The sequence below is a fragment of the Hirundo rustica genome, chromosome 5 (genome assembly GCF_015227805.2).
Source record: "Hirundo rustica isolate bHirRus1 chromosome 5, bHirRus1.pri.v3, whole genome shotgun sequence".
In the NCBI taxonomy this organism is placed as follows: Eukaryota; Metazoa; Chordata; class Aves; order Passeriformes; family Hirundinidae; genus Hirundo; species Hirundo rustica.
The window spans coordinates 11,238,920-11,266,312 of record NC_053454.1 but is presented as its reverse complement, the minus strand read 5'-3'; the positions used below and the strand labels follow the sequence as shown (position 1 = coordinate 11,266,312).

The window sequence follows — 27,393 nt, the reverse complement described above, 5'->3', positions numbered from 1 at the left end:
AATCATGTCTCTTTAAGGTTCAGAACTGGTGAACTTTGCCTGACAGAATCCTGGTCCTGCATGTGTGTCTTGTGGTCAGGGTGAGCTGAAGCCAGTTTGACAGCAGAAGCTGTCTTGCCCCATGGCCAGTAACTGACTCATCACGTAACCTGAAGGAGGAGCATGGTTCTTGTGGTGCTGTGAACTTTCTTACTTAGGCTCAGAGCATGTGCACAGTGGTAGCAGGAAATGTTCCAATAGCAGCTAGTCCAAGTGAAGTGTGGAGTACTGCATGGAGTACTGGCAGTGAGGGCAAATTCTAAGCAGATCTGCAGAAGGAAACTTGGATAGTGACTAACTTTCCCAAGAGATGGAATGGATTTTTGTCAAAAGTAAAAGCTGTGTTTTTTCTGTTTTTGTTCTTAGCTCTAGACAACGCGAATGTGTAGAATCTTACTCTGTTCTCGTGCCATTGGGCATCTCTACTTATTTTGCTTATTCACCAGGAAAATGCCCATAGCTGAGATGAGAATCAAGACAGTCACTTCACTGCAGTAGTAATAATGAATTATGCTTGGTGCAACACTGTACAAAGCTGTATTTCTGATGAGTGAAACATAAAACTGAAAGAGGAAATAGAGAGGTTTAGAAGAGAATAGGTGCATTTTCAGCCAGTTAATGGTCCCAGATCTAGAATAATGTAAAAATTACATTTTACTGTGGTAATTGTTCTAATTTACTTTGGCTGTTTAGCAGTAATTTTCTCCACATGGAAACACTGTTCAAGACCAAAGGAAAGAGAGTGAAAAAGGCCCTTCCAGAATACCTGTTGGGAAATGGTTATGCTGAAAACCTGCGCTGGTGGTCAACTTTTCTGTGCAGACAGCCTGTTTTGCATCTCATTGAAATCACTGCAGAAATGGTCACATTCAGTTATTGGATGAAGAAAGGATGTCTTGTATTTTCTGATGGTTATTTTCATCTTTGGTTGTAAATATTCAGTGATGTGCCAATCAACCTACCAGTGAAAGCCATTTTCCTGCAACATTGAGTCAGAATGAACACGGTTACTGTGATGCAGTAAAGCATGATGACAGCTGGTTTTCATTTTGTTTTGTGTATGTATTTAGGAGATGAAATGTGTTCGACTACGCAATTTTCCTTGCTTCTACATCTTCCTTCATTCCCTGCGTGGTTCTGCCATGGAATATAAAGCATGGGTTACACAGGGATATGATTGCAATTCATATTTTTGTGACAGAAGTGGTGTTCGTTAGTACAAGTGGTGGTAACAGCAAGTCATGTTCATGTTGATAGGTTATAGAAATTGAGCTGTCCCTTCAGTGAGCAAGTGCGTGGTCAGTCCTGGCCAAGCAGCAAAGGATCCTACAGCTGCTACCTCTGGGCACTGCTTTCCCAGGTGGCAGATTGAACTAGGCCTCCAGAACCTTCTTATACAGGATAACATAAGCAGGAATATCTCATTACCAGCTGATTTATCTTTTTGAGGGGATTTCTGGTTTGATTAGTGGAAGCCTTCTGATTTAAAGGGAAAAAAATAACATAAAAAGGAATATTTTATCTGGAGTTATTTCAATGCAATTGGTCATCAGGGAATAATTTGCCAGAGTCAGATCTTGTATTGCACCGGAGGCATCCCAGACTGTGCTCTGTAAAAAGCACGGCATTCCTGCTAGAAGAAAGTGTCATTCCATATTTTGTATGTTCTTTTTCCTGAGAAGTCTCAGCCTAAGTAAATGGAAGAAGCCTGTAGGCATTCAAATCTCAGTAGAGGGACCTGTTTACTAATGATCCTTTTTCTTCCCTCACATATATGAATCTAGTGGGGAGGAATACTGCAGTGCTACATAAAAAATTGATAGAAATCAAGCCACTCAAGCACTACTTCAAACCATACATCAGACAGGACCTGCAAAAGAAAGAGGATTGATGCAGTGTTGTAACCATAGGACAAAGTCACACATGTGCAGCATATTTGTGCTCTAGTAAGCCTTGGTGCTAGTTTCAGTTCCACACGTCCTCCTCAGTGTTGCTATCTATTAATAAATTTTCCCAGCTGACAGTTACACCTCAAAAAAGCTGCTGTCTCATTAATACTTTAATACAAGCTCTCAAACAAGTCTGTCATATAGCTAAGGAGAAGGAAGAGGGTTTAGATCCTCTTTGTTTAAAAGTTTCAGGTAATTTTCAGTATACCTCAGCTGGTGCTCCTGGAAAGTGAGAGGTAACTTCTGGGAAGAGAGATTTGTGGAAAGTCTTTGGAAGAGACCGACTCTGACTGCACTGAGCAGCTGCTCTGCAATCATCCCCAGCACACAGGTAAGTTTACACATTTAGAGAATCCAAATTCATCAGTGCAGTTTCCAAGGTTAAATATGATTGAGTTGCAGAAAGAGCCTATTAATATTTCTTTTCTTTCTGTTGTAAATGCTTTCCTGACCCATGTAGTTATTTGGTGTGCTACACTTCTCCAGGTAGCAAAGGTCACTTAAGAAATTTCGACACCATATTTTTCCACCCACTCAGTAGTGCTGTGAGGAGAGTTTATGTTGTAAATTGGTACAGAGAAGCTACCAGGGCTAAAAATAAACCTTTCAGCCAACTCCTTTTTTTGTGTGCTAATTAATTTCAACTCTGACAGCAGATGCTTTGGACTAGAACCAAAGTATCTCTTAGAGTAAATACAAGCTGCTATGAGCACTATGGAAAAAGCTTCACCTAGTTTCTAGACAAATTATTCCGTGTGTTGGAGCTGCCAGCTGCACAACTCCACTATAAATTCACAAATGTGGTTATTCAAATGCAAAATAAAATACTTTCTCCTCTGGATTTACACATGCATCTTTGTGTATGTAAATTTTTAGTGCCGTCTTTGATCAGTATTACTGAACCATGAATGTGAGCACAATTATTTACATAATGAAATAATATCCTTAAATATAAATTATTTGCTTTAATAAATCCTTCTATTCATTTGAATTTAAAGGTATTTGTTATGTCCTCACTAGTTCTGAAAGATGATAAACAAATAAGCCGGATACCATCAGAAATGGGGCTAGCCTGCAGCACTCTGTGACATTTATCTTTGCTATCTTCTTCATTTTAATTTTACATGGCAATCTAAATAACACTGAAACTGTCTGTCAGGTAGATACAGAGAAGCAGATGAGCTGGTGCACTGTGCTTTTGTTGCTGATAACTGGAAAGGAACAGTTCCTTAGGCTCTAAATGTCACTGTGTCATCATTACAAAATGTTGTTCAGTTGTTTCTGGGCACCTGCCCAGTGCTCCTGAAAACTCTTAGTTCTAGGAAATTAGTGGCTGACAGATTCTTAATCAAGTTCTTAGTGTAACTGATTGAAATTCTCAGCATGTTGTGTTTGATTTTTTTTTCTTTTTTTTTAAATTCTGTCATTGCAATTTTGACATTATCCAACTGAACGTGTTTGTGGGACAATTTTTTCTGGCCTGGTAACTTTGCATTTGAAACATGGAATAGGATGGGTAAGTCAAGAAACAAATGCAATGTTTTGTCTTCCAGGGAATGTCTCTGGCCAGGCCATATAAGTGTTTCTGGGCTGGAGCCAAAAATCAGTGCTGGAGAGCATTAAGCACCATACAGTTACCTATATTTTCAGAAAAAAAATTAATAATTGATGGCAAATAAGTTTTACCCTTAACTTGATGAGGTTAATGTAGATAATTTTATTTTAACCCATGCTTATAATCTTCCTGAAATAAGATTTGGTTAATGCACATGGCACTGGTATTGCATTAATGCAGCTGCACTCATGATTGTGGGTGCATTGCATGCACAGGTGCCCTCTGGTGTTGCAGGATGCTGGGGCCACTTCAAGTGTGACCATGGAACTCAACCTTGCTCTCCTGCTCCTGCCAGTGGAGCTCTGCTGCTGTTAAGGCAAAAGTACAAATGTACTTCTCACAGGAGGGAAGAATTTAGGCAACATTTCAGCAAGGAGGCAAGGAAATGTGTGATAAAGGAAGATAGGAACAATACTTCAGTGTAACCCGTGTGCAGTCATTGTCTCTGGCTTTGGCTCAGATCCATCTGGTTGGCTGGAAGAGGCTGCTGACAAGCACATGCACAGCAGCTGAAGAAACCTCACCTTTAAAAAGAGCTTTTAAATGAAGGAGTTTAGAAGGACAATGGCAAATGCTCCCATGAAACCACCAACCAAATATGGAAAAACCAGTTCTTTATGTCATACCAGAAAAGAGGTTAATCTAGGTTGAACAGCAACCAGTTACAGCACAGTTTACATTTTAAAGAGGAAATTATTAAATTTCAAAGAGGGTTCTGAAACAGCAGCTTCACAGAGTGTGGGGGAAATTTGGGTTGCATTTAGACTGTATCATCATAACCACGTGAGGGGAGAGGAAGTTAAGCTGCCAATTTGACATACTTTCATTTGATGTTTTGCTGATCTTCAGCCAAGGCAGCCTGATGCAAATGCCAATAATTCTGCATGATGACCATAATTCCAATGAAATTTCTTTTAACAGTGTGTTTTGACTGCTTAGGTAAGTATTGCTTGTTTTGTTTTCAGTTAGTTGCCTGTAATTCTTGAGTTGGATTTAAAAAAACACTTACGGTATATCCATCTCAAATATACATGTGAGACAAGGAGAATATTAACTATTTTTTCATAATGCTGAAAGCAAGATTAAAAAGCATGAGAAATCCAAAAGCATTTTCACAAAGGAATTGTTGCAGGCAAAGCGTAGAACAAGTTGAACACTTCAGCACCCCAAATGATGTTAGGTTAATGTATGCACCATATTCTTAGGACTTCTGACTTAAATATTTACAATGCCAAATGCTGAATGTAGAATTTGAAAGAATTAAGGAGGGTTTATTCTAGACACAGGTACTGAAATACAAAACAGATAAAGATTCATGATTCTTATTCAATACAAATCACAGTGGATAATGTTGAAGGCATTCCATATGAGTTAAAAAATTAGCAAAAGGTTGTTTTTCAGTGCTGTTTTTCAGAAAAACAGTAAAGTCACAAGATGGAATTGTAGCACAGTCTATTAATAGCACAACTGTGTTTTAAACAACAAACTGAGTGAACAGAAGAACTGAAATTAGTGTTTATTTCTTTAACTTGAACAGCTTCTAGGTTGTCAGTTACACACTACATCAGTTCTTTCCTTTATTTTTTTCTGCTGCTTATATTACCCCTATACTGTCCATATTATTCTCTACAAATTTTTAAGTGTTGCATTGTAAAGAGGGAAGTACCTGACTCTTTTATATAGGATGAATGTGTGGCTTTTTCTATGGACAAAATAGAAAAAATTATTTGCATATTTTTGATAAAACTGATCAGATGCCATTTTAGGGTGAGCGATGAAAAAATTGTCCAAATAGTTATGTCTTGCTGTGAAATGTGCCTGAGTGATAAACAGAATAAAATTTAGAGGAAAATCATGCAGTTTGCTCTTATTATTGGTTCTTCACTTTAATGTTATAAATGATAGAAATAAGGAAATTATAATTCTTCATACAGAATATGAAACTAATCATCTCAGCAGTCATGGGAATAGATTTTATAGGATTAGCACTTTTGCAATGAGCATCAATGCCATTAGAATGTAAAAAGAGTTATCTGATACCCACACAGTGGTTTCACTAGAAGAAAATATTTTGTGCATGTATTGCACAATGTCTCATCTATCAACCACTTTGCATGCTGACAGTGAGGGAAAAATGTATTGAAAGCAGGAAGGAATAAAAAGTTTGATTTCTTCTGATACTGTCCAAGTCAGTCTTTTCTTAAAAGCCAGACAAGAGAACTGATGAGGGAACAGGGGTCTGCGTGGCTTCTCTTATTAAATGAAGGAGGTGAACTACTTGTCAGCAAGTAATTCATGGAAGAAGTTGAAACCAAATGAAAAAACCCACCTCTAAAATGCTGTACATTTGTCATTCACTGGAAGCAGTGCTGGACAAGGACTCCTACATGGGGACAAAAATTGCAGCGTCTTTTTCTTTAACCTTGATGAGTTTTTCACTATTGACTAATGAATCATTCTGAATTTAAAAGGTAAATCATTCTTTATCTGGCAGAGAGTGTTTAATATGCTTCAGACTCAATCTCTTTTTATAAAGCTTTTTCTTGAAAATAAAAAAAAAAAAATTTTATCAGCAAGTATGCAGAAAATCTTCATTTACTGCACACAAACAATGATGGAGGACTTTAACACATCAGATTAAAAGTTTACTTTAGCCAGAAAGCAATTGCTGTCATTCAAGGGAGAAGTGAGTAGTAAGTATCTTGAAAGTTATTGTCATAATGATTTTACACTATGAGTTGTTATTTAAAATATTTGTTTTAATATTTAAACATTCTTTAATGTTTAAATTATTTATTTGAAATACAGCTTTAATGACATCTCTTTTTTGCTTTACTTTTTAAATTTATGTGTATTTCTCCATTAGCTGGTCTTCAGCTCTCTTTATACCTCTCAAATGCAGACTAGGGGACCAGATTTGATTAGACCTTTAGCATTCTCAAACATCACTCACTTGCTGACTGGTCAAGTCACAGGAAGCCTTTCCAGTCATGCAGTACACTCCAGTTTTGGACAATATTTTATACTATGGGTCAGCTGGTCCAAAAGGAAGCACAAAAATTATCAAAGATTTAGAAAATGTCAGTGCCAGAGAAATAATAGTGTTCAAAATGGTGGGAAATGAATGTAGATTATTTTAACCCTTTAACAGTCTTTTAATGTCCTAAAATGAGTCAGGGAATCTGATCTCTTACCTGGTCAAGCACAAGCAGAAAAGACTTGTGTTACTTCCTGAGGGGAGGGGGAATGTCAATATGCAGGAGCTGTAGGAGGTACTGACATTCCTGCTCATCAGGCACACATCCCTTGGGAATCAGAAAGTGACCTTGAACCTGATTCACTCTTGAAATAGTTTTTAATTTTACCTGCCTTTTCTTTTCCTGTGGTGTTGTTCTTTTATTTTATCTTTGACCAGTACATCACTTTATTTAAAATACATAATTGCAGAAGCTCACTCACTGGAAAGGAGATGGTTGGAAACATGGACAATCCTTCTTTTTTTTTTTAGTGGCTGTGGGAACCTTGTATCTTTGCTACAAAAGGCAACAGCACTCTGCCCTATCTGGTGAGTTACAATATTTCCATTGGCACATACAAGTTTCATGTTTGGTTTGAGATGGCTGGGAGAGGTGCACCTAAGAGGTATTTCAGTGTATAGCTTTGCTCACCTGGTTGAGCTGACAGGAGAGATCAGAGGCAATTGTAGTTCAGGAGAGTGTTCTTGCAGCCGCTTGCTTTCATTATTTATCTTTTAAGGAGAGTCATCACTTAAACTGAAGATCTTGACCTGACTAGGGTATACAGGGATACTTCAGTAAAAGTCTCTTACTCCTGGTAGTAACAACTGGAAGTGACATCTGAAAGACTCAGCCTTGAACACATAGTTCTGGTTTTTTCAAGCTGTGATTTCTTTTTCATTAATTATTAATTTGGGTTGGTAGGGGGCTTTGGAAGGCAGTGGTTTTTGTACACTTGTGGGTGTTTTTGGTTATTGGGTTTGGGTTGTTTTTTCAAACTCTAGAACTTTAAAGGTGGAAGAAGTCATAGGAAAATAATGGTGAATGACAGGGGTGCAGGACAGATATAAATGAAGGGCATCTGTGGGCAGAGGGCTCAGATCAGTGAGATAATCTAAGGCAGCCCCTTAGGTAATTGTGTTGGTTGTTTTCAGCTTATTTAATTTACAGCCTGAATACCCCTCTGGTGCCTGTCATCAAGACTAGTTGTACAAGAGCTCTGCACTCTTCATTTCAGTGCTTATCCAGCTCTGGCAGAGTACAGGTGTGGCTCTGGAAACGGGCACTAAGCCAGCACTGACTGGAGCTTGGGTTTTGCTGAGGTGCTGCACAGCTTCCTGTGCTGACAGGAAGGCATGAGCAGGAGCAGATACCCGAAGTGGAAGAGCTTCACAGGAGACATGAATCCACCAGGGAAGCAACTGAGGAAAATCAAAATGCAATTCTGCTGAATGGGTAAGAGGTTTATAAAAAGACTCTCGCCATGAGAGGATTTTCAAAATGAGGCGCTGGGGAGCGGACTGAACAGAAAGCACACAACAACCTGCTGTTCCTAGGATAGCATCTTCCTGCACATGAAAGGGGTTTAAAGCAAAGAAAACACACTCAGAAATAAGAGGGATATTTATGTAGTAGCAAAGTATTGAAATTTGTTGTTATATTTAACCACACTCTAAAACTGTCTGGAGAAGAGGGCAGCAAAAAGTGGAGAATGTCAATATAGACATGAGTGAGTGGAAGAATGAAGCTTAGGAGAAGTCAAAAATAGCAATAAAGTCCCTTTATGTGTAATTGTGTACCAAGCTCAAGGGGCTTGGACCAGCTACAGCTCACAGGGCCATTAGAGCAGGCAACACTTGCTGAGACCAGGTAGCAGATTTCTGGAAAGCTCCCTTTTCCAGGCAATTATTCATCTTTTAATTACATTATAACATAAAGTAGGCGAGGGAAAGAAGCCCAAATTTAACCCTTGCAGAGGCAGGCACAGTTTCCATTGCAATCAGCTGAACAGGCTTGGACAAGTCACACAGAAGTGATGTAAAATGCTCAAGCCCGTGGTCACAACTGCAGTTGCTGAGTTTGCACATCCCCAGGTTCTCCTGTAAGAGAACCTGGCTGCAGCCTGCATTTGGTCACACTGGTACTGTGGTCATGGTGAGAGAAAATATCAATATGCAGGTAGAGAAACAGTCATATCTATTCTTTATTGAACAATAGCCATTGCTCTAAGAAAAAGAAAATACCTGGGAAAATCCATCCCCTGTAAGTAGATTGGCGCTGAAGCGATTTGCTTTTACTGGAGATACCATAGTAGAAAATTACAATACAATAATATGGTCTGGTCTTAGTTCTAATTACTAGCTATGAAGGGATTACTCTTCTGCTTGTTAATAGTTAATGAAGATGCAGAAAAATGAGGTTGAGAATGTAAAAACAAGCATACACCCTAAGGGTGCTGAGTGAAAAGTTCCTTAGTAGCGTTACTGCTCAGAATGTGTGTGGATAAGACTACTCCAGGGGATGTGTGACTGCATTATAATCTTTTGCAGCTGCTTTAAAATTTAGCAGCTACCAGCCACAGTGATGTGTCATGACATAGGTTCAATATTTTCCTTCATGTAACAGACCTTTTTGCTATTTCAGTGAAAGCAGAAAGAGTAGTTTCATAGTAGCACCCTTTTAAATGTTCAAGCACAATAGGATGTTACAAATCATTCAAGAGATTCAGCAGGTTAGTAAAGCCAGTGTATACAATGTGCATGGATGCCACATTTCAAACAAATTAAGCCAGCAGTGATGAGCAAATATTACGGCTTCTCTGGAATTGCACTTACTGACTTTCAATTGTACTGCAGAATATAATTGCCTTAATTTAAATATATATTTTTTATGATTGTGAAAAAGTCTCCGCTTACTTGGGAAAAACTAGTCTCACACTGGTTTTTAACATAACTTACACTTTTCTTTTTAAGTTTGGGTATTTGGTGAATATTCTGGGTAGGTTTGGGCACCGTTTCTGGAACAGTGAACACCAAGGTTCTATCCGCCTCTGCAAGGCTATTTACAGTCTCATGCCTCTTTTACTGTTCTTGGTGTTGAAAAGGCAATCCTGTAACACAGAAATTGAATCAAGCCAAGGATTTTATTCTCACCAGCACTTTATGTCACGGCAACACTGGGCAATTAGGACAACACATAGCTGCAAGCACCCAAGGTAACTTAACCTGGGAGTGAACATCCTCATGGCAAAGCTGGCTCCTGTAGCTGTGCTTTTAGTATGTAGCACTTGTCTCTGTCTCAGGAGAATCCTCCCATGTTTCCTCAGCTGAGATGCTCAGGGAGTGTTTCCCAGGCAGTTCTGCCTGCTGCAGGGGAATCTGGCCTTTGAGGGAATTCCCAGTGCAGTTGATGATTTTTTCCATCATGTTCTGCAGGTTCCAGACAAAAATCTAAACATTTTTGTACCATTAATACAAACGTCAAGCTCATGGTAGCATTCATAATGTTCACTCTTGACTGGGGGGTTCTGGCTGTTCGAAATGCGCTGAACAGTGATCCAGAGTAGTTGGCCATCCTTACCATGCCTCCTGTTCGACATGTGGCTGTCAGGTACCTCTCTGTGCTGAACATGGTTCATCAGAACACAGACAGCAACTCCCCCTAGCAGAGTGTAAGTGTGAAGACAAAAAGCTACTTCACGACTTCCACCCATTTATTCACTTATGCCATCTCAGCTTGAGAATTTGATTTTATATGTCTGTGGGAACAGGTCTTTGTGTACATTTCAGGCAGATCTTTACTTCTCGTGTTTTGCTAAGGGACAAAGCTATGTATGTTTAGGTATAGGATGACTTTGTACTGTCCAGAAGAGCATCTGAATACCACAGCAGTGTGCTAGTTTACTGCATCAAAAGAGCATCTATCCAGAGGGAAGAGAATGATGAAGTTTTTTGGAAATATCAGAGTTAAAAGATTAGGGGATAAAAATGTTTTCCATTTCAGATGTCATAGAATCTGATCTACACTGGAACTTCACATCTTCAGTATTCTAAAAAACTATTTTGTGCCTGCTGCCTAATTAACTAAGAGAATTGAATTAGAACATAGGAAGGCTTTGCCTTTCAACATTCTTTTCCTCTGTAATTGTAACTTCACGGCCTGTGTTCCTTTGTGTTTCCTGGGGCTGTGCTGTGTCATGGGTAAAAGTCCATTTTATATCTACTTTATGGGTAAAACTCTTGACTGGCATTTTCTTTGCTTTTTAAGGCTGTGTCTAGCTTTATGAATCACTTGAATTTTTTTGCAGTGAATCAAGAGGAAAAGATGACAAATTCTCTGCGACTATTGTATCCAATGGAGCAGATGAGCAAATCCCACAAACTAGGGCAGCTGAAAAATCTAGAATGAGACAAGGATCTGCCATCTACTTTGACATTCAGAATGAAACAAAATATAGCTAAATAACTATGAAACTGAAAAATATGATCATTTGTTGCTGCAAATGGTTACGTGTATCCTGTCAAAAGCTTGTCAGTGGGACAACATACAAGAAAAACCGCTGGTTCTAAGCAGTTTTTGAAAGTTTTGCCTCTAACAAAACATTCTAAGGACTCCCTGAATTTGGAGGACATGTCATATGGAAGACTGCCTTCAGCTCTCCCTCTGGTGTCCAGAAATACTGTGTTACCACACTTTGAAAAAACTTCTGGACTGGACAACATCCTCCAACAAAAGCATTTCTTCAGGAAGCTCCTGTATGAGTAGAAGATGGTAGAGAAAAAAAATCGTGGAGCCTGAAACTGTCATCAAAAACAGAGAGGTATGCCAGAAAGGATTATATTCCTGTGGAAAGGGAGTGTTAGTGTTAATTCATTCACAAATCAGGAATAGTCTTCCAGAGAAAGTCTCCTCTGAGCAATGAAATACTAGGTTTAAATGAAGACAGACAGACAGACAGACAGATAGATAGATAGATAGATAGATAGATAGATAGATAGATAGAATGTATAATTATTGTCTAACTGGTTGAGGAGGGCTGCTTGGAGGAGATAAGGGTGTTAATGCTTGTTCCACTTTTGCCGGCTTTAAAACTTTTTTAAAAATCACAGAAGAAAAACCAAAGTTGAAAGAATTAAGGTGAACCCAGCTTCCAAGGTCAGAACAGAGGTGAAGAGTTTTGACAGCAAAGCTAATGGCAGTTGTCCAAGGGCTGCTGAAAGCTAAGAGTGGATATCTGAAATGTGAATGTGTTTATGTACCAGGATTATGTCATCTTCTGGTAATGCTTTTTTCAGAGCTTAGCTGGAGGTTAGAACATCTTGCCATCGGTGCAGGTAAGAAACAATTGCACTGCTCAAGATTTTTGTCCAGCTTGAACCTGGGCAGTGCAATAGACACAAATCTGTTTTCCCAGAGCCCTTAAAAACCGTTTGTGTAGTCTAAATGTGTGACTGGCTTGCTACTAAATAGTGTTAATGAAATCTTTGTGGCCATACAGCACGGCTCGTGGTGTGGCTCTGTCCATGCTGTACTGACTGCAGTTCACAAAGCTACCTCTCAAATTACTGTAACTCGGCTGTGTCTCACTCTGTGCTGTGGATCCTCTTTCCTGGCTTGTTCTGTAACCTGCCCTGAATTCCCTACTGCAATAAATACACTGCTTCCTGAACTAGACTGTAATCAATGCTCTGTGATTATGTCTTGTATGAGAGAAACTCTGACAATACATCTCATGGTATTTATGTATAAATTGAATAAAACAAAAGGATATTCTTTCTTTCTTTCTTCTTGAAGTTCAGGTATTTTAAAATCCTGTTGGGCTTTGTCCTGAAACCCACTATTACAGATCCATTTCCTTTACTGCATGGTGAAACTCTGTCATGTGCCACATTCCTTCAAGAAATCAGAGATGGGGCTGCTCTGGATTCCTCCAAACCCTGTAACTTTGCTGCACAAGAAAGTCAATCTGTAAAATGGTGACCTTCAGCCCAAGTCCCTGTTCAAGGAAGTCCTCAATAATGCACCAGAGCTGTAAGTGGGTGCAGTAAATTTTGGTCTTTCTATAACCTGCTGCTTACTTCTCTGTTTAATCACAGTGAGATACACAGTGTTCAGGAAAATGTTAAAGAAAACCACAGCTTAATAGTCTCCAAACCCTATTTTCATTGCATTTTGATTCAATGTGGCTCCTAACACTAAAAAATGCTGCCTTCTTAACAGCTGTTCTCATCTTGTATGTTAACATGGTCTTTTCCAACATCTGCCAGTAGAAGATGACACCCAATTTATCATGACCTATTTTTATCTGTGGCTGACAGTGGTGGCTATGAGCCAGCAGAGTATTTATAGAGCGCCAGCTTTTGACACCTCTGCCTCAAATATATGAACTTCTCCATTTCTGTGCCACTTGGGAAGCAATAAATCTTTCTGTATTTTAATTCTTCTTGGTTGTTTTGTTAGCTTTAAAACAAAAGAGCACTCTGTTATTAACCTCAGGTCGCATTCTAGCATGCAGTATGATCTCAGTTTTAACTGTCTGTTTAACTGATGGGTATATAATGAAGGCATCTGTCTAATAATAGGACTTGAAGAGAGTCCTGGGCTCTTGCTTTTATCTGTTTTATTGGTTATTCCCTTTTGAACAAGCTGCTGAGAAATGACAATTCCATTCTGTTTAATTTGATGTCTAAAGTCCTGTGTTAGGCACAGGCTGAAACACGCTGATTTAGGAGCCAGTCTGGCACAATGAATTCAAAAGTCTTGTGTTTGTTCTGTGCTTTTAATGTCCCACCAATGTATTTGGCTTAGTCCTACAGTCCTTAGTTCTACAAATGAAGCTCCCTCTCTGTTTCTGCCACGCTCCTGACCCTGGTTTGGAGAGTTAGTACAGTCAACTTGAGCCTCAACTCTCTCTCTTCCCAATCCATTACAAAACCCTGCAAGGAGTCACAGCTTTTGTTCTCTACCTGGAACTTAGGTAGCTACTCTTAGTGACTGAGTACCATCTGCCTTGACCTGCACATTTTCTTCCAAGCCCTGGACTGGGGATCTTTCCTCTCGTGGTATCCACGGAAGGAGATTCTGGAGCAGGCATTCCCAGCCCCACTGCACCAAGGACCCTCAGAGGCAGGCAGGATGATGAGGTGTCCCAATGAATGTATTTGCAGAACAGCCCTGTTCTTGTGATGCTGTGACTGATGTTCCTTTGCCTGGGGCTGTCAGAACAGACAGAAGCTGTGGATTAACCCTGTCTGGGAACTGAGCTCTGCACAGCCACTCTGGCTCCTGCCTCCCCTGCGTGGTTACAACAGGGCACCTGTAAAGGGCTTTTTATTATCATTGTTTCTACTAAGTGTTCTTCTGTCAGTACTTTGTAAACAGGAAACTGCAGATACAACTGACTAACAAATACGTGGATCAAAAGAACGTGAAGCAATTTCTCTAACAAAGAGAAAGGGCAGGTGATCACGTGTCAGTGTTTCTTGTTTTCTACATAACGTGAAATGCTGAGATAGGAGGAAGGATTTTTATGAACATTCAAATAAAACAGTTTTGGCTAAGTTGCTGTGATCTGGTGCTGCATGCTGGTGAATTTTGCTGGCTTAGAGAATGTGACAAAAATTAGTTCCTTGTCTTTTTTCCAGAGCAGAGTCTGTTGGCAGGGCTTGGCACTATCTTATACAGCCAAAGCTGCCCTTCCTAACTTTGTTTCAGGAAGTGTTCAGCTCCACAGAGGTGGAGGAGTATAAAAAGGGTAAGGCAGAGAAGCCACAAGTGCAGCATCTGTGGACTTAAGACAGGCAGAGATCAGAGGTATAACTAGACAACTTAGAGGTTTGAAATCATAACAAGGAACTGGGTCTGTCACGTACATTTGCTCTGAAATCTTGTCCATTCTGTTATCTGCTGATGTCCTTGTCTTGTCCTAAACTTGAATGCTCAGCTTCACAAGCCAGGAATGCTATATCTGTAAGCTGCCAGGCCTAACACAATTGCAGTCCGTGGTTAGGGCTTCTGATCCTGCTGTGGAAATAAATCATGAAAGCAAGCAATAGGTGTTACTCCCTCCTTTACTTTATAGCTTCTGATTCTGGAGAGAGGGAAAAAGCCATAAGCTTCTCTAACAAAGACAGCAGAAAATGGTTGTGTAGTGAGGAAGACACTCCAAAAATGCCAGTTTTTTCCCTCAGATAGAAATACTTTTTTCAGTTTAGCAGTGGTACAATATTAAAAATTGTAATTTCAAGTTTCTTTTTAAATACAGACTAAGATTAATCTAAACTGCAGATCTAATCTCAAAGAGGGGCTGCTATCAAGCAAGAAATTAAATGGAAAGAGAAGTTACCATTTAATTCAAACTGATTGTCTCTGAATAGAAAGAGTTGCAACTGCTTTCTCACGTCACGTTCAGATGTGCAGTGTAGCAGAGTGATGTGAGTGGTGTGTCTGGGTGCTGAGCATGGGGATGTCAAACAGGTACAGGCTGCTCCTGAGACACCATAACCAGTGTCATGGCACAGCAATAGCTACCCTAGTTAAAACACATGCCAGGTAGGACATCTAGATAGGTGTAAATACATTCAAAGGATACATTTTGGCCAAGAAAATGCAGTTCCTATATTTGTATTTGTGACTACATTTCCTCAACACAGCCAAGCATCCTCTCTTCTCGGTGAGACTCTATTCATGGTTGGATTCCCCTCTCTAAAGCAAGGATCCTGCCACTTCTGCGCAGATCATTTTTTATTCTCCTATTTGTTAAGAGCCTTCTCTTTTTCTGATAAGTGAAATCTGAAGTTAAATGATCTGTTACAAAAGCAGGCTCTAGTTCCATTTCCCACCCCTGCTCCCAGTATTTCTGAGTTTCCTGCCCAGTTAGCACTGACAGAAGTGCTGGAAAAGCCCCACTCCTTATCAGTTGCACTACACTCTGTGCTTGCTTTCAGGAAACTGAAACCAGCCAGCTCTGTAAAATGTGTGTGCCTGGGGAACTTCCACTGCATCGATTTGCCTTGTAAATCTTCCTGGTGGCATCTGTGGCTATCACCTCACTTTACACACAGGTCTGGGATAGCGGTTCAGTCCTACCCATATCCTCAGTGTGCACATAAATTAATTATTTCAAAATGAAAAAAAAAAGTTTTTTAAAAAGGGGAATACGTAGGCATTTCTTTGATGTATTTCCTGCATGGACACTCAACACTAAACTGTCTGTTAGATATTCCTTCCTCTCAGAAAATTTTTTGTACAATGAAGGAAAAAGCGTATTGCTTAATTCATGCTCAAGTATGACAGCTTAACAGAGCCAAAATATTCCTCCTGCATACAGAAGTCTCTTGAGAGCTTTCTTAGGATTGGTTTATTCATTTTTGCATGTTGTAGCTCTCTATAACAAATAGGAACTTCCTTTAAAAGGTTTACTCAGTTGCTTTAAGAGTTACAAAACAACCATCCTCCCTCATAGCTTTTCCTGACCCTTTCTGATTTTTCATTGCTTTTTCTTTTTCTTTTTCTTTTTGTCTTTGTTATTATTTTCCTTTTTCTTTTTTTTTCTTCCCTATTTTTACTGACCATGCCATAGACCAACTTTTTACTATGCTCACCACAGCCCAGCAGGATTGGCTGATAGCTGAGAAGGATTTTACATAAGTGTTAAAGTAGAGCAAATGACACTTGGGCTGCTGGTGTGAGACTGGCTGAGGAATCATGGATTTAGAAACTACAGCACTTGTGTGGTCAACATTCAGTTACCTTAGGGTGTGACCTCTTTTGCCGTCATTACAACTAAAAACAGAAAGTATTCTTGCAAGGCTTAATATCAAGAACCTAAAAACTGAAATACAGAAGAACCCTGCAAAGAATGGCATTCAGGAAATCATTCGAACAAGGAATGAAAACTAGACAGAAGCATTTACCCTGCAAATATTAATTTATTGGCTGTAAATATATTCATTGATTTTACAGTCTACTGTGGGTATGTCTGGTGCACTAAGAGATGTGTTTGATTAGAGTGAATATGCAGCACTGCAAGAGTGTTTCCCATGGCACAGCTTTGCCAGATGTCAGTGTTATTACTGCAGCTCTCGACCCAGGAAATCACAGAGCCAGTTAGCTGACCTTAATCTTATCCATTTTGCCTGCCTTTAAACTTCACTGGAATGCTACGTGAGCTTATTAATTGAACTTTTAAAATACATTTTAATGGTATTCTGAGAAGTAAATTATAATAAAACAATGAAAACCAGTCTGTCTATAATTAACAAAACTGCACACTGTGCTTGTATGAACTCCTCTTCTGCCTGTGCCCCAGCAGTGCCTGTTTAGTCTGATCTTTTTTACTTTTTTTTGAAAAGCAATTCAGTAATTGCATCCTTTGCTCACTAGACGTAAATAAATTCGCTGTGTATTGCAGAAGTGAAATGACCTTTAAAAACTGTTAACCAGACTTACAGAAAATTTTGAGAAGCAGTGCAAAGTAAATGAAGTGTGTTGATACTTGAAGTTCAGCAGACTATCCAGGACATGAAAATTTGGGGAGCTTGATAATTTTATCTCAATGTGGAAGATGAAATGTTTGTTTATTGTTCAGATGTTACTTTTTTGCTAAGAGAAAAATAAATTGCTTTTCACACTGCTGCCAAGAAAAATAACAACTTCATAATTTCAGGTTATGTTTTCTTCCTCCTGTGCTTCTTCCACACAGATACATAACAGATTTGTGGAAATTCTCAAAAAGCCCTCCTCATGTAGCTTCCTGCACCTTAAGGAATAAGATAAGCTGTAAGGGATGAAAAGCTCTAGTAGAAGTTTACCATTTCTACTATCCCATTTCAACTATTCATCTGGCTGTGACACAAATGGACCTTTACAGGAAAACAGATAAATCTGTTTCTTCAGGCTTAAAAAAAAAAAAAAAAAAAAAAAAAAAAAAAAAAAAAAAAAAAAAAGACCCTGCTGCAAAGAGCATGGAATAAATTTTATTCTCTAAGAGAGTAACAACACAGAGTCACACAAATCTCATGTAAGTCTGAATATCTGACCAAAATCTGACCAAATGCCATAAAATTGGGGTACACCTGAACAGGTTTTGAAAATAATGCGTGTGACAGTCCACATTTGTATCACATATATAATTTAAATTTTTGGTCCAAGTTAGGAACAGCAATACCTTATTCTGTATAAACACTCAGTAAATGCTCATCCAAACTGTTGCCTATACCATTCTTCAAAGAAATAAACCTGAAAGAAACAAATAACAAGTATTATTTACATTATAATTACGATACAAAATTTAAACAAGCCCACAGAAATGGATTCTCTCACTGGGGAGCTGGACAGATGGGTTGGCATCAAAACACTGCCAGCCCTCCTAGATGGGCTTTCTATTTGTACTCTGTTTTGGTTTTGCAAACAACTGTAATAGTCTGGGCTGTGTGCACAAAGCTGCAATTTTTAATGACAAACAGATCATAAGAAAATATTTAAACAGTACAGAAAGTGTGAATTGAAATCTGAGCAGTACTGATGTGTGTGCACATGCATGAATACAGATAAAACACACATCAAAAATAAAGAAACCCAACCAGGCAGCACTACCATGGTGACCTTTCCATTAGTAGAAATTCCAGCTCTGTGGTTTATTCTGCATTTTAGCACTTTTACAGCCATATGATCAAAAACTGTGAGTCACCCATGTTTGCAGAGGAAAATGTGTAAGAACACCTTTTCTGCCACGTTACATTGTGGAGTTGTGGACATACTGACACATCCCGTTGACTGAAGCTGATCTCCCTCTCTGCTCTTTGAGGGACACTTTTCTCCTTTTGTATAGCTAACACTGATCTTCATGACTCAAAGTCATAAAAATGCATGAAATAAACTTTTTTTTTTTTTTTTTTTCCTTTAGAGGGAGGAATAGATTTTTCTTCACCGGCCATGTTTCATATTCATGTTACAGATAGATGTCAGAAAAGGACAAAGAAAAGTTCCTGAGACTTGACACACCAGTGATGCCAGTGTGTGTGTGGGCAAAGACCAGAGCATGCTCATAGCTGACAAGGGCCAGTTGTTTGCTTTGTTCTTGTTTCTTCGGAAGAAGAAATCCCACAGGTTTCAACATGCACTTTAATGTAAAAAAAATTAAAATTTTACTTAAAACTCTTATTCCTGTAATGCAAATCTGTCACAACTATGTGATAAGGTTGAAGACAGGAGCAAATAATTCTTATGAACCCTTTGAATAAAGTATACAGCCTGAGGCGCTGCTGTGATTTTTTTTTTGGGGGGGTGGGGAATGCAAAATCACTTGTTGAAAAATGTAAGACAGAAGATCTTAGGGGTTTTGTTTCAGAACAGTTCAAGATCTCTACATCCATGGGATGAGCAGTCTTGCTCTGAGATATTGTTGATGTTAGAGGACAGATTTTGCCTGGGGAACGGGTGGCTATAGGCATTCGGGAGAAAGGAGTTTAATTTTAAAACTTTTGCTTAATTAGAAACCAATTTTTGGTAATTTGTCTATATCACATTATGAGTGGAAAGTTATCTGCAAGCATCTTCAAGGATGTTCAAAGACATCCAAACTCAGGTTTAATTTTGGGAATCCACAGTCAGGGTCTTCTACAGAGAACACTGCACCCCGGGGTCCATCAGCACTATTTTGATGGGTTCCCCCAAACACTTTACTCAGAGTGTGTCCACTCTGCACACTCCAGATGTCACTCAGCTCAAATGAGCTCCTCGAGGTCTGGTGTAGGCACCTGGAGTTGGCAGACACCAAGTTATCCTGTGCTTGGCCAGAAGTCAGAACTTGTGCAAAGCTCAGCATGGCTGTAGCTGGTGGGCTCCCACTGTCCAGGTGCCACCCAGCTCCCAGCACAGACCCTCAAACAGCTCTGCTCTGCGTGGTGTGAGTCCAGCCAGTCTGGTGTCTAAAGATGGGGGACCTCACCAGCAAACCATGAAGTTCATCAAAGGCCATAGAGGGACACAGGACTTGAGGGTGACCTTTTGTTCAGCACGAGTCATTTTATTGCAAAATTTGTACTGCTTAAAGTAAGTAGCAAGTCATTTTATTGCAGATGAAGATGGATTTTGATACTGGCTGTTTGCTCAAGTATCAGATGTATTGTTTCAGATATCTCTACCTGAGCAAGTTCTTAGTGGAGCAGCTCTGCAAGGCTCCCTTTGCTGGCCCTGGACAGAGGCAGGGCTCCCTTGGCTGGCCGTGGAGAGATGCTGGTTACTGAGACCTGTTTGAGACATCAGCTATGGACTGAGCACAAGCCCAGCAGGACTGTGTAGCTGTCTGCGTGGCAGATCTCCACTTTTGGTCCAGAGAATCCCACCCCAAGTGTGTGCTAGTGATTTATGTGGTGTGTAACAACGTCCTCGGTGTGGCAGAGAGGGCAGTCCAAGCCTGCAGCCCCTCACTATCCCTACCTATGGTAGTGAGGGAGAGGTGAGATGCTCCTCTTCTTTCTGAGCAGGCTGATACTGCACCAAAACTGGGCTGCCAACCCTCTGCTCCCATGGGATATCTGAAAGAACAGATCTTGAGCAAACAGCCAATAAAAAAATCTGATTTTTGTTTGTTAGTCACGCTGTGTACCTTGAAGGAGAGGCTGGTTTCTGCTGGTGAGCAACTGGTTGTACCAGTCACACCAGGACAATAAATCTTTAGTTTTGAAAAGGTGTTGGCACGGAGGTGTGTACTCCAGATAGAGGTGTTTGCTAATGGATAACTGTCCCCTGGGCGTGCAGCCACTGATTGGAGGGGACAGAAGCATAAAGAACCCCGGGAACGGAGCAGGCTCCATCCTCCCAGAGAGCCCTGGGGCTGTGCCTGGTCAGGAGAAAGCCAAGCTCCAGAAGCAACATGTCTCAGCTGGAAACTGCGATGGGAATGACCATTGCTGTCTTTGACCAGTATGCAAGGACTGATGGCAACAGGCAAACCCTCAGCAAAGCAGAACTAAAGACTCTGCTGGAAAAGGAGCTCCCAAATTTCCTTGCGGTAAGAGAGCAGCGCGGCACCGTTTCTGTGTAGCAGGTGGAAGAGCAGCCTGCAGAAACAGTTTTTAGTACATTTTTAGGGAAATTGCATCCAAAAATATGCAATGGTTTGTAGGAAAATACGAAATTTTAAAAATGTTTTGCACAAACTGTGTAAAACTGTTTTAATATGCAAGGTCATGCCCTGTTTGCTAAATTCATCACTTGAGTTATCAGGACAATGGGTTTGAAATAGATTGCGTTTCAACTTCAGAATTCACTTGTTTCTATTTATCCCGGGATTTTTCATCTCACTTCATGGCACGACTTCTGTGAAGGTAGTTGTGCTGTCAGCAATTGAGGATCTTAACTGCAGATGGGGAACCCCTCTAAATATTTATACATTTACCTTCTCTAGGTATTTACACTATTTAGTGTATTTATTTATACACTCAGCATCAAAATGATGCATAAACCAGAACAACAGATGAACTCAAAGCAAACTCTTTGGCATTTGTCTTTAATAGCAAAAGAAAGACCTGGATATATATTGTACAACATAGATTTATATGTAATCATAAGAGGTATTCAAAGTACTTAATATGTTCGAGTAAAAGCTTTAGCTGCCAGGAAGACAATTTAATTTTTTTTTTTTAATTTGTTTCCTTTCACTAAAATTCCAGAAAATGCTTTTAAATACATTGTTCCTTCCACATTGGTGTAATGATTCCCTATTTGTACTGTTTCACTACTGTTCTTAATGGCAGAAGTCTAGAACCAAATGCTCCTTGTGTGGCTCTCAGTTTTTGTACCCAGCATAGTCCAGTTTTATAACAACTATTTCAGGTCACTGCAGGAAGGGCACTTGATACCATTCAGTATCTTTCCATGCAAGCTATATGAATTCACCATATGAAATCCACGCCTACTGGAGTTATGTCTCACGAACTAAAGGGATGCAGTACTCAGAATAAGGACCTGGTTGGCTCAGGGGGAATATATTCCAGTGTTTCTGAGAAATCCGTGTATGACAGATAAGTGCTCGTGACCCAGCAGCATCACAGAAGGGTCCTGCTCGTGAGCATGGAGCTGTGTGATACCCACAGCACTTCCATGTTAAGAGAAACTAAACCAACAACAAAACCACAATTCTACCACAGCGTGGAAATCCCCCAGACACTTGATACTTGGTGTAAATAAGGCTGGGGAGCCACTGCAGTAGGCAGCTACCAAATGGGATGATGCTCAGAGGTGTGTCCTGACAGTGTCTGGTGGGCTGACACCACTTTTTCCAGTTCCCTACAGCTGCCCTTACTGACTCAACCTACTTCCTGCAACTGGTGGAAAAACTGGATTTTTCCAGGAGGATAATTAGCTAATTGTCTTCTTATATTCCAGTCTCCATTTCCGTTTCCTGCTTTACCTCTTCTAGGAAAAAACAAACAAACAAAAAAACCCAACATATTTTAATGCCAGTATTTTAAATAAATCTAAACCAAAAAGGCTCCTTGCTCCTGTCTTGCCAGACTGATAACTGCAAGAAAAAATCTAAGAACAGTTTTAAAAAACTAAGTCTGATTTCAGTAAAAAAAGCTCTACTTGCATTTTCCTGCCATTTATATCTCTATATTTTAATTTTCAAGAAATTCTAGGGAACAGTGTTTTCTTATTTCTCATGTATACTTTTGGCCTTAGAATTGGTTATAGCTGACACAGATCACAATTGCCTGGAAAGGTCTTGAGTCAATCAGGCATAAATACCACAGGACTGAAGGGTTGGACTCAGTTATAAAGAGTTTCCAGAAAACAATTCCCGTTTTTGCATCTCAGAAGTAATTCAGATGTTACAACTAGTTCATATAGTGCACTAAATAATTTGAAATATTCACTTTAAAAAAATTAAAACAATGTAATTTACAAAGTGAAACTGGATTAAATATTCCAGACAGATTCATCAGTCAAATCTAAGGAAAGTGCTCAAACTGAGTCTGAGTGATTTTAAAAGCTCTGCATTTAAAGCGAAATATTAAATTACAGAATGAAAAATGTTGTTAATTAGAACATGCTAATTAGAATGATCAAAAAATGCCTTCAGATTTAAATTTAGGTAGTAATCGTTTTAAATTGGTGGACATTTCCCAAAAGTTTATATAATTTCTTTCTAGTATTATATCGGCTTTTTAGCGTCTACAAAAGCCACAGGCTTGTTTCCTAACTTTAACAGGTCTGTACTGCCATCTCCTGTTCAAAGTTAAAATTACAGCTCCGAAAATCCCTGTAGACTGCTAGAGCCAAAAAAGCCCTCCTGCAAGCTTCATTCCTTTTTAATATATTTTGGCAAAATGAAAACAAACAAACAAACAAAAACCCACCCAACAACACCAAAACCAAACAAAGAACCACTTTCTAATTTGATGATGCATTTCTTAACATCAGCCTTGAGATGTAGGTGTTCACAGAAGCACAGTTGGGTTGGAAGGGGCTGACAGGGATCATTGAGTGAAACCTCTGGCCCCACACGGCCATCCCCAGGAGTCACATCGTGTGCATAAGAGCATTGTCCAATGCTCCTTCAGCTCTGTCAGGTTTGGTGCTGTGACCCCTTCCCTGGGAGCCTGTGCCAGTGCCCAGCCGCCCTCTGGGTGAAGAACCTTTTTCAAATATCCAGCCTAAGTCTTCCCTAACACAACTTCGGGCCATTCCCTGGGGTCCTGTCACTGTCACCACAGAGCAGGATCAGTGCCTGCCCCTCCTCCTCTCCTCCCAGGGAAGCTGTAACTGCACTGAGGTCTCCCCTCAGTGTCCTCCAGGCTGAACAGACCAGGTGACCTCAGCCACTTCTCACACGGCTTCTCCTCAAGGCCCTTCACCATCCTCACTGCCCTCCTTTGGACACTCTCCAGCAGTTAACTATGCTTCTTATGTAGCAGTGCCCAAAACTGCCCTCAGCACGTGAGGTGCTGCCTCCCCAGAGCAGAGCAGAGCAGAGCACAGCACAGCACAGCACAGCACAGCAGGACAATCCCCTCCCTGGCCTGGCTGTGATGCTGTGCCTGATGCCCCCAGGGCAGGGCTGGCCCTCCTGGCTGCCAGGGCACTGCTGGCTCACATTCAACTTGTCGATGACCAGGACTCCCAGGTCCCTTTCCATGGCGCTGCTCTCCAGCATCTCATTCCCCGGTCTATCCGTACATCCAGAATTGCCCCATCCCAGGTACAGAATTCAGAACTTCCCCGTGTTCCCTCCACATGGTTGGTGATTGCCCAGCCCTCTCATTTGTTGAGGGCCTCCCCACCTTCAACAGAGTCAACAGCAATTCCCGGTACTGTATCACCTGCAAACTTGCTCTGTATCCCTTCCAGTCCCATGACCAAGTCATTTAAGAAGATGTTAAAGAGCACAGGGACAAGGATGGAGCCCTGTGGAGCCCCACTAGTGACAGGTCCCCAGTCTGGTGTCCCCCCATCATGCCCTACCATGAGCCAGTTGCTCAGCCATTCCATGATGTGTTTATCCAGCTGAGTGCTGGATGTTTTGTCCTGCAGGATCCTGTGAGAGACGGTATTGAAAGCTTTCCTGAAATCCAAAAAGAAGCCATCCGCTGGCTTCCCTTGATCAACTAGATGGGCTACTTTATCATAAAAGGAAATCAGTTTGCTAAGCAGGACTTCCCTCTCATGAAACCCTGCTGGCTGTGACTGATGATGGTGTTCAGTCATTCCATCAGAATAATGGCAACTTAGGAGAACAATGACAACTGAGAGAAGGATTTGCTGTGTTAACTCAAGCTCAGCATCCCGCAGGCTTCAGGAGGCACCTTCCCAGCCACCAGCTCCTGTGAGCAGCCTCTGCTGGGCAATAAGGACAGTGGCAGCACTCAAACCACTTTTGAGGCTGTTTGCTTATTATTTGGGTTGGAAGTATTCAATGAAGCCTAAATTTGATATTTGCCCCAGGAAAGCATCTTTTTGCAGAACTGCAAACTGCCTGAGCTCCAGCTGAGCCTTTCCAGGGGAATGGATGGGGAAGTCATGGTATTTAATTCATCTGAGGAGCACCCTCAGGGCTTTGTGCTACACAGCTCTAATGGTGATAAATGCTGTTTAAACGTAGCAAACATGCCTCTCTGTGACAGTGCTTGACTGCAGCTCTCAGGTGTAATAAACCCAGGAGCACATGCTTTTGGTACTCGTTGCTACTGTGCAGACCGTGGGAACACACAGTACCTTACCAAGTGCCCAGAGCCCAACCAAGGACCTTGTTTGGAGAAGTTGTTGCATTGAAGTTATTCATCCTCTCACCTCAACCTGCTCTTTTTCTTTTGCAGTCTGGGAAGGACAAGAATGCTATTGATAAAGTCTTCAAGAACCTGGATGAAAACGGAGATTCCGAAGTGGACTTCAAAGAATTTGTCATCTTTGTGGCAGCTCTGACTTGCTGCTGTCACAAATATTTTGAGCAGAATGCAGCCAAGTAGTTGTCAAACTACTCACATAAGCTGTCTTTGCGTGTGCTCCATATGCAAGTGATATGGATCCCTTCACTCCTTCCATGTACTGCCGTGAAGTTTGCAAGCATGCTGGACTGTAAAAATAAACCCTACTGAGCTTATTCATTAGCCTGAATGCTAATTTCTTCTCATCTGTGAAAGAGCCTGGGTTTAATGACTCCCACTAACTCGCACTGAGTAGTTTCTCCCTTTCTCTGGTTTTAAAATTCTTTTCTTAGCCAAAAGGTTTGATATTCATCCCAGTGCAGAAGCTGCACAATAAGTGCTGCTGGAGCCATGAATCAGCTGGAGGGTGTTTTATACATCAGTATCTATGGGATGCATCCCAAATCCACACATGTGCCACCATAGCTGTACAGGACAGGCCTCGCTGGCTCTGCCTTTGAGCCTGTTTGGTACCCTCAGCTGTGTGGTTGTTGCAGGGCTGCCTTGTAGGTTCTTCCTTGGTTAAAAGAACAAAACAACCCCAAACACCTTTTCTGTTTTTTTTCAGCATGGAAGATTCTGTGCAGCTTTGTGTGCTAGTGAGCCATCTCACCCAGATCACATAGATTTATTTTCTATGACATCATAAGACTTTTGTACCAATATATTGGTACTACTTTAAAATAAATTTAAATGCCCTCCCAAATAGCATGCCATCATATTTTTGCCTAAAGCAAAACCAGCAGCAATTGTTGCTTCCTTACCTGAAAAATGTCTGTGTGGGGAAGTAGAAGAATTTGCTTTCAGAGGAGCAGGCTACAGACATCAGCTAAACTCTGCAACTGAAGCAAGACAGTATACAGAATCAAATCTGCATTTTGAAGCACTTTGCCGGTGAGCATCCCAAGCAATCTGCAAAAATATTAAATTTAGTTCCTTTATCTAGAGAACTGTTTGGTGCTATTCCTATGCCAGAAGCCAAGTATTTCCCTGTCCTACCACATGTGCAAATGTGCTGTGCAGGTAGAGGTGCCACAAGGCCCTCTGGAGCCCCTGAAAGATCATGCAACACAGAAAAAGCAGGAACAAGGGCTCAGTTTCACCGTGTTTTCTGAATCTGAAATTATGCCACAGGTTTGACCCATTCATAACCCTACACAAACATACATTGTTTAGGTGCATGCATGTTTTGGGGAGTTCAATGGGAAAATTGGGTCTTATTAGTTTATTTCAGCATGTTTTAACCATTACCATTGCTTGCTCTGGTACTGGGTGGCTGGAGGTGAATCGCAGCACACCCACTACACTTGCAGAAGCACCATTACCAGTTGTTGGGCGTCAAGTTTTCCTACAGAATTTTCCCCCCCATAAGTTGCTAAGAGACTAAATACTGATGGTTAAACAGTACTTGACCCACACAAAAGGTAGTGGATCACTTAGTTTGAGGGGGAGGAAGAGGCTCAGGGGCTCCGGGAGCTGAGGGTGGTCTCTTCTGCCCTGGGTCTCGGAGAGGACGGTTGGACGACTGCTGGCTGCGTGAGGAGTCCACTGTTAACGGAGGATCCGGTCCTGGGAATTCTATCATCTGCTGGAGCACCCAGGAATTCGGAGCCCCTCGCCTGCCCTGCTGGAGCTGGGTCAGCCCCTGTCCAGCCATCGCAGCTTCTTCAGCACTGCTCACTTTGCCTGTCGGGACACCCCCCTGACCGAGGTTACAATATAAGATGTGCCCAAAGTGTGTATTCTATCACCATCTACATGAGCTGTTGAAACTAGGCTGGGCAGTGTTTCCCTTGCCCCCTCCCTCCAGACCATCTCCTGTTAATGGCCCATCAATGCCCTGCTGCATGACTCATGGGTAACTCCCTCCAGGAGCTATCTCTGTTTAATGGGCAATCAAGGACCCATTGCAAGGCTGATAAAATGATATCAGCCCATTGTGAGATGCTCGACCCAGGGGGAGGAGCCAAGCATTCCCACCTGGATATAATCTGGGATTTGGGACAGCACAGGCAGCCTTACCTACTGGATTCCCAGAGGACAAGAGCTACCAGAACTTTCTACAGGATCACAGTTCCAACAAGACCACTTCATCTGGACTGCTACCACCACGGTTTCAGGTTGTATTCTGACTCTGTCAGTGATGCTTTGTACTATTGCATGTGTTTTATTTTATTTTATTTTACCTTTTTTTAATTTCTCTCCTATTAAATTGTTTTTTCTGACTTGGAGTCTCTCGCTGGTTTTACCTTCAAGCCAGCACACCCCCTGCCTGCTGGGACAACCCACCATTTCCAGTCATCAGCCCCGAGATTTTTCCACTGTTTCGGCTAGGTGCTCTCAGG

The 27,393-nt window shown here is 40.9% G+C and overlaps 1 protein-coding gene across 1 annotated transcript; it reads left to right on the top strand.

The window, feature by feature from the left end:
• The first annotated feature begins 20,476 nt into the window (after window positions 1-20,476).
• On the top strand, window positions 20,477-25,192 carry S100P (S100 calcium binding protein P). The gene is made up of 2 exons (XM_040065287.2): window positions 20,477-20,634; window positions 24,941-25,192. Exons 1-2 carry the CDS (start codon window positions 20,497-20,499, stop codon window positions 25,088-25,090), a joined length of 288 nt encoding a protein of 95 aa, XP_039921221.1. The 5' UTR covers window positions 20,477-20,496; the 3' UTR covers window positions 25,091-25,192.
• Window positions 25,193-27,393: the final 2,201 nt, after the last annotated feature.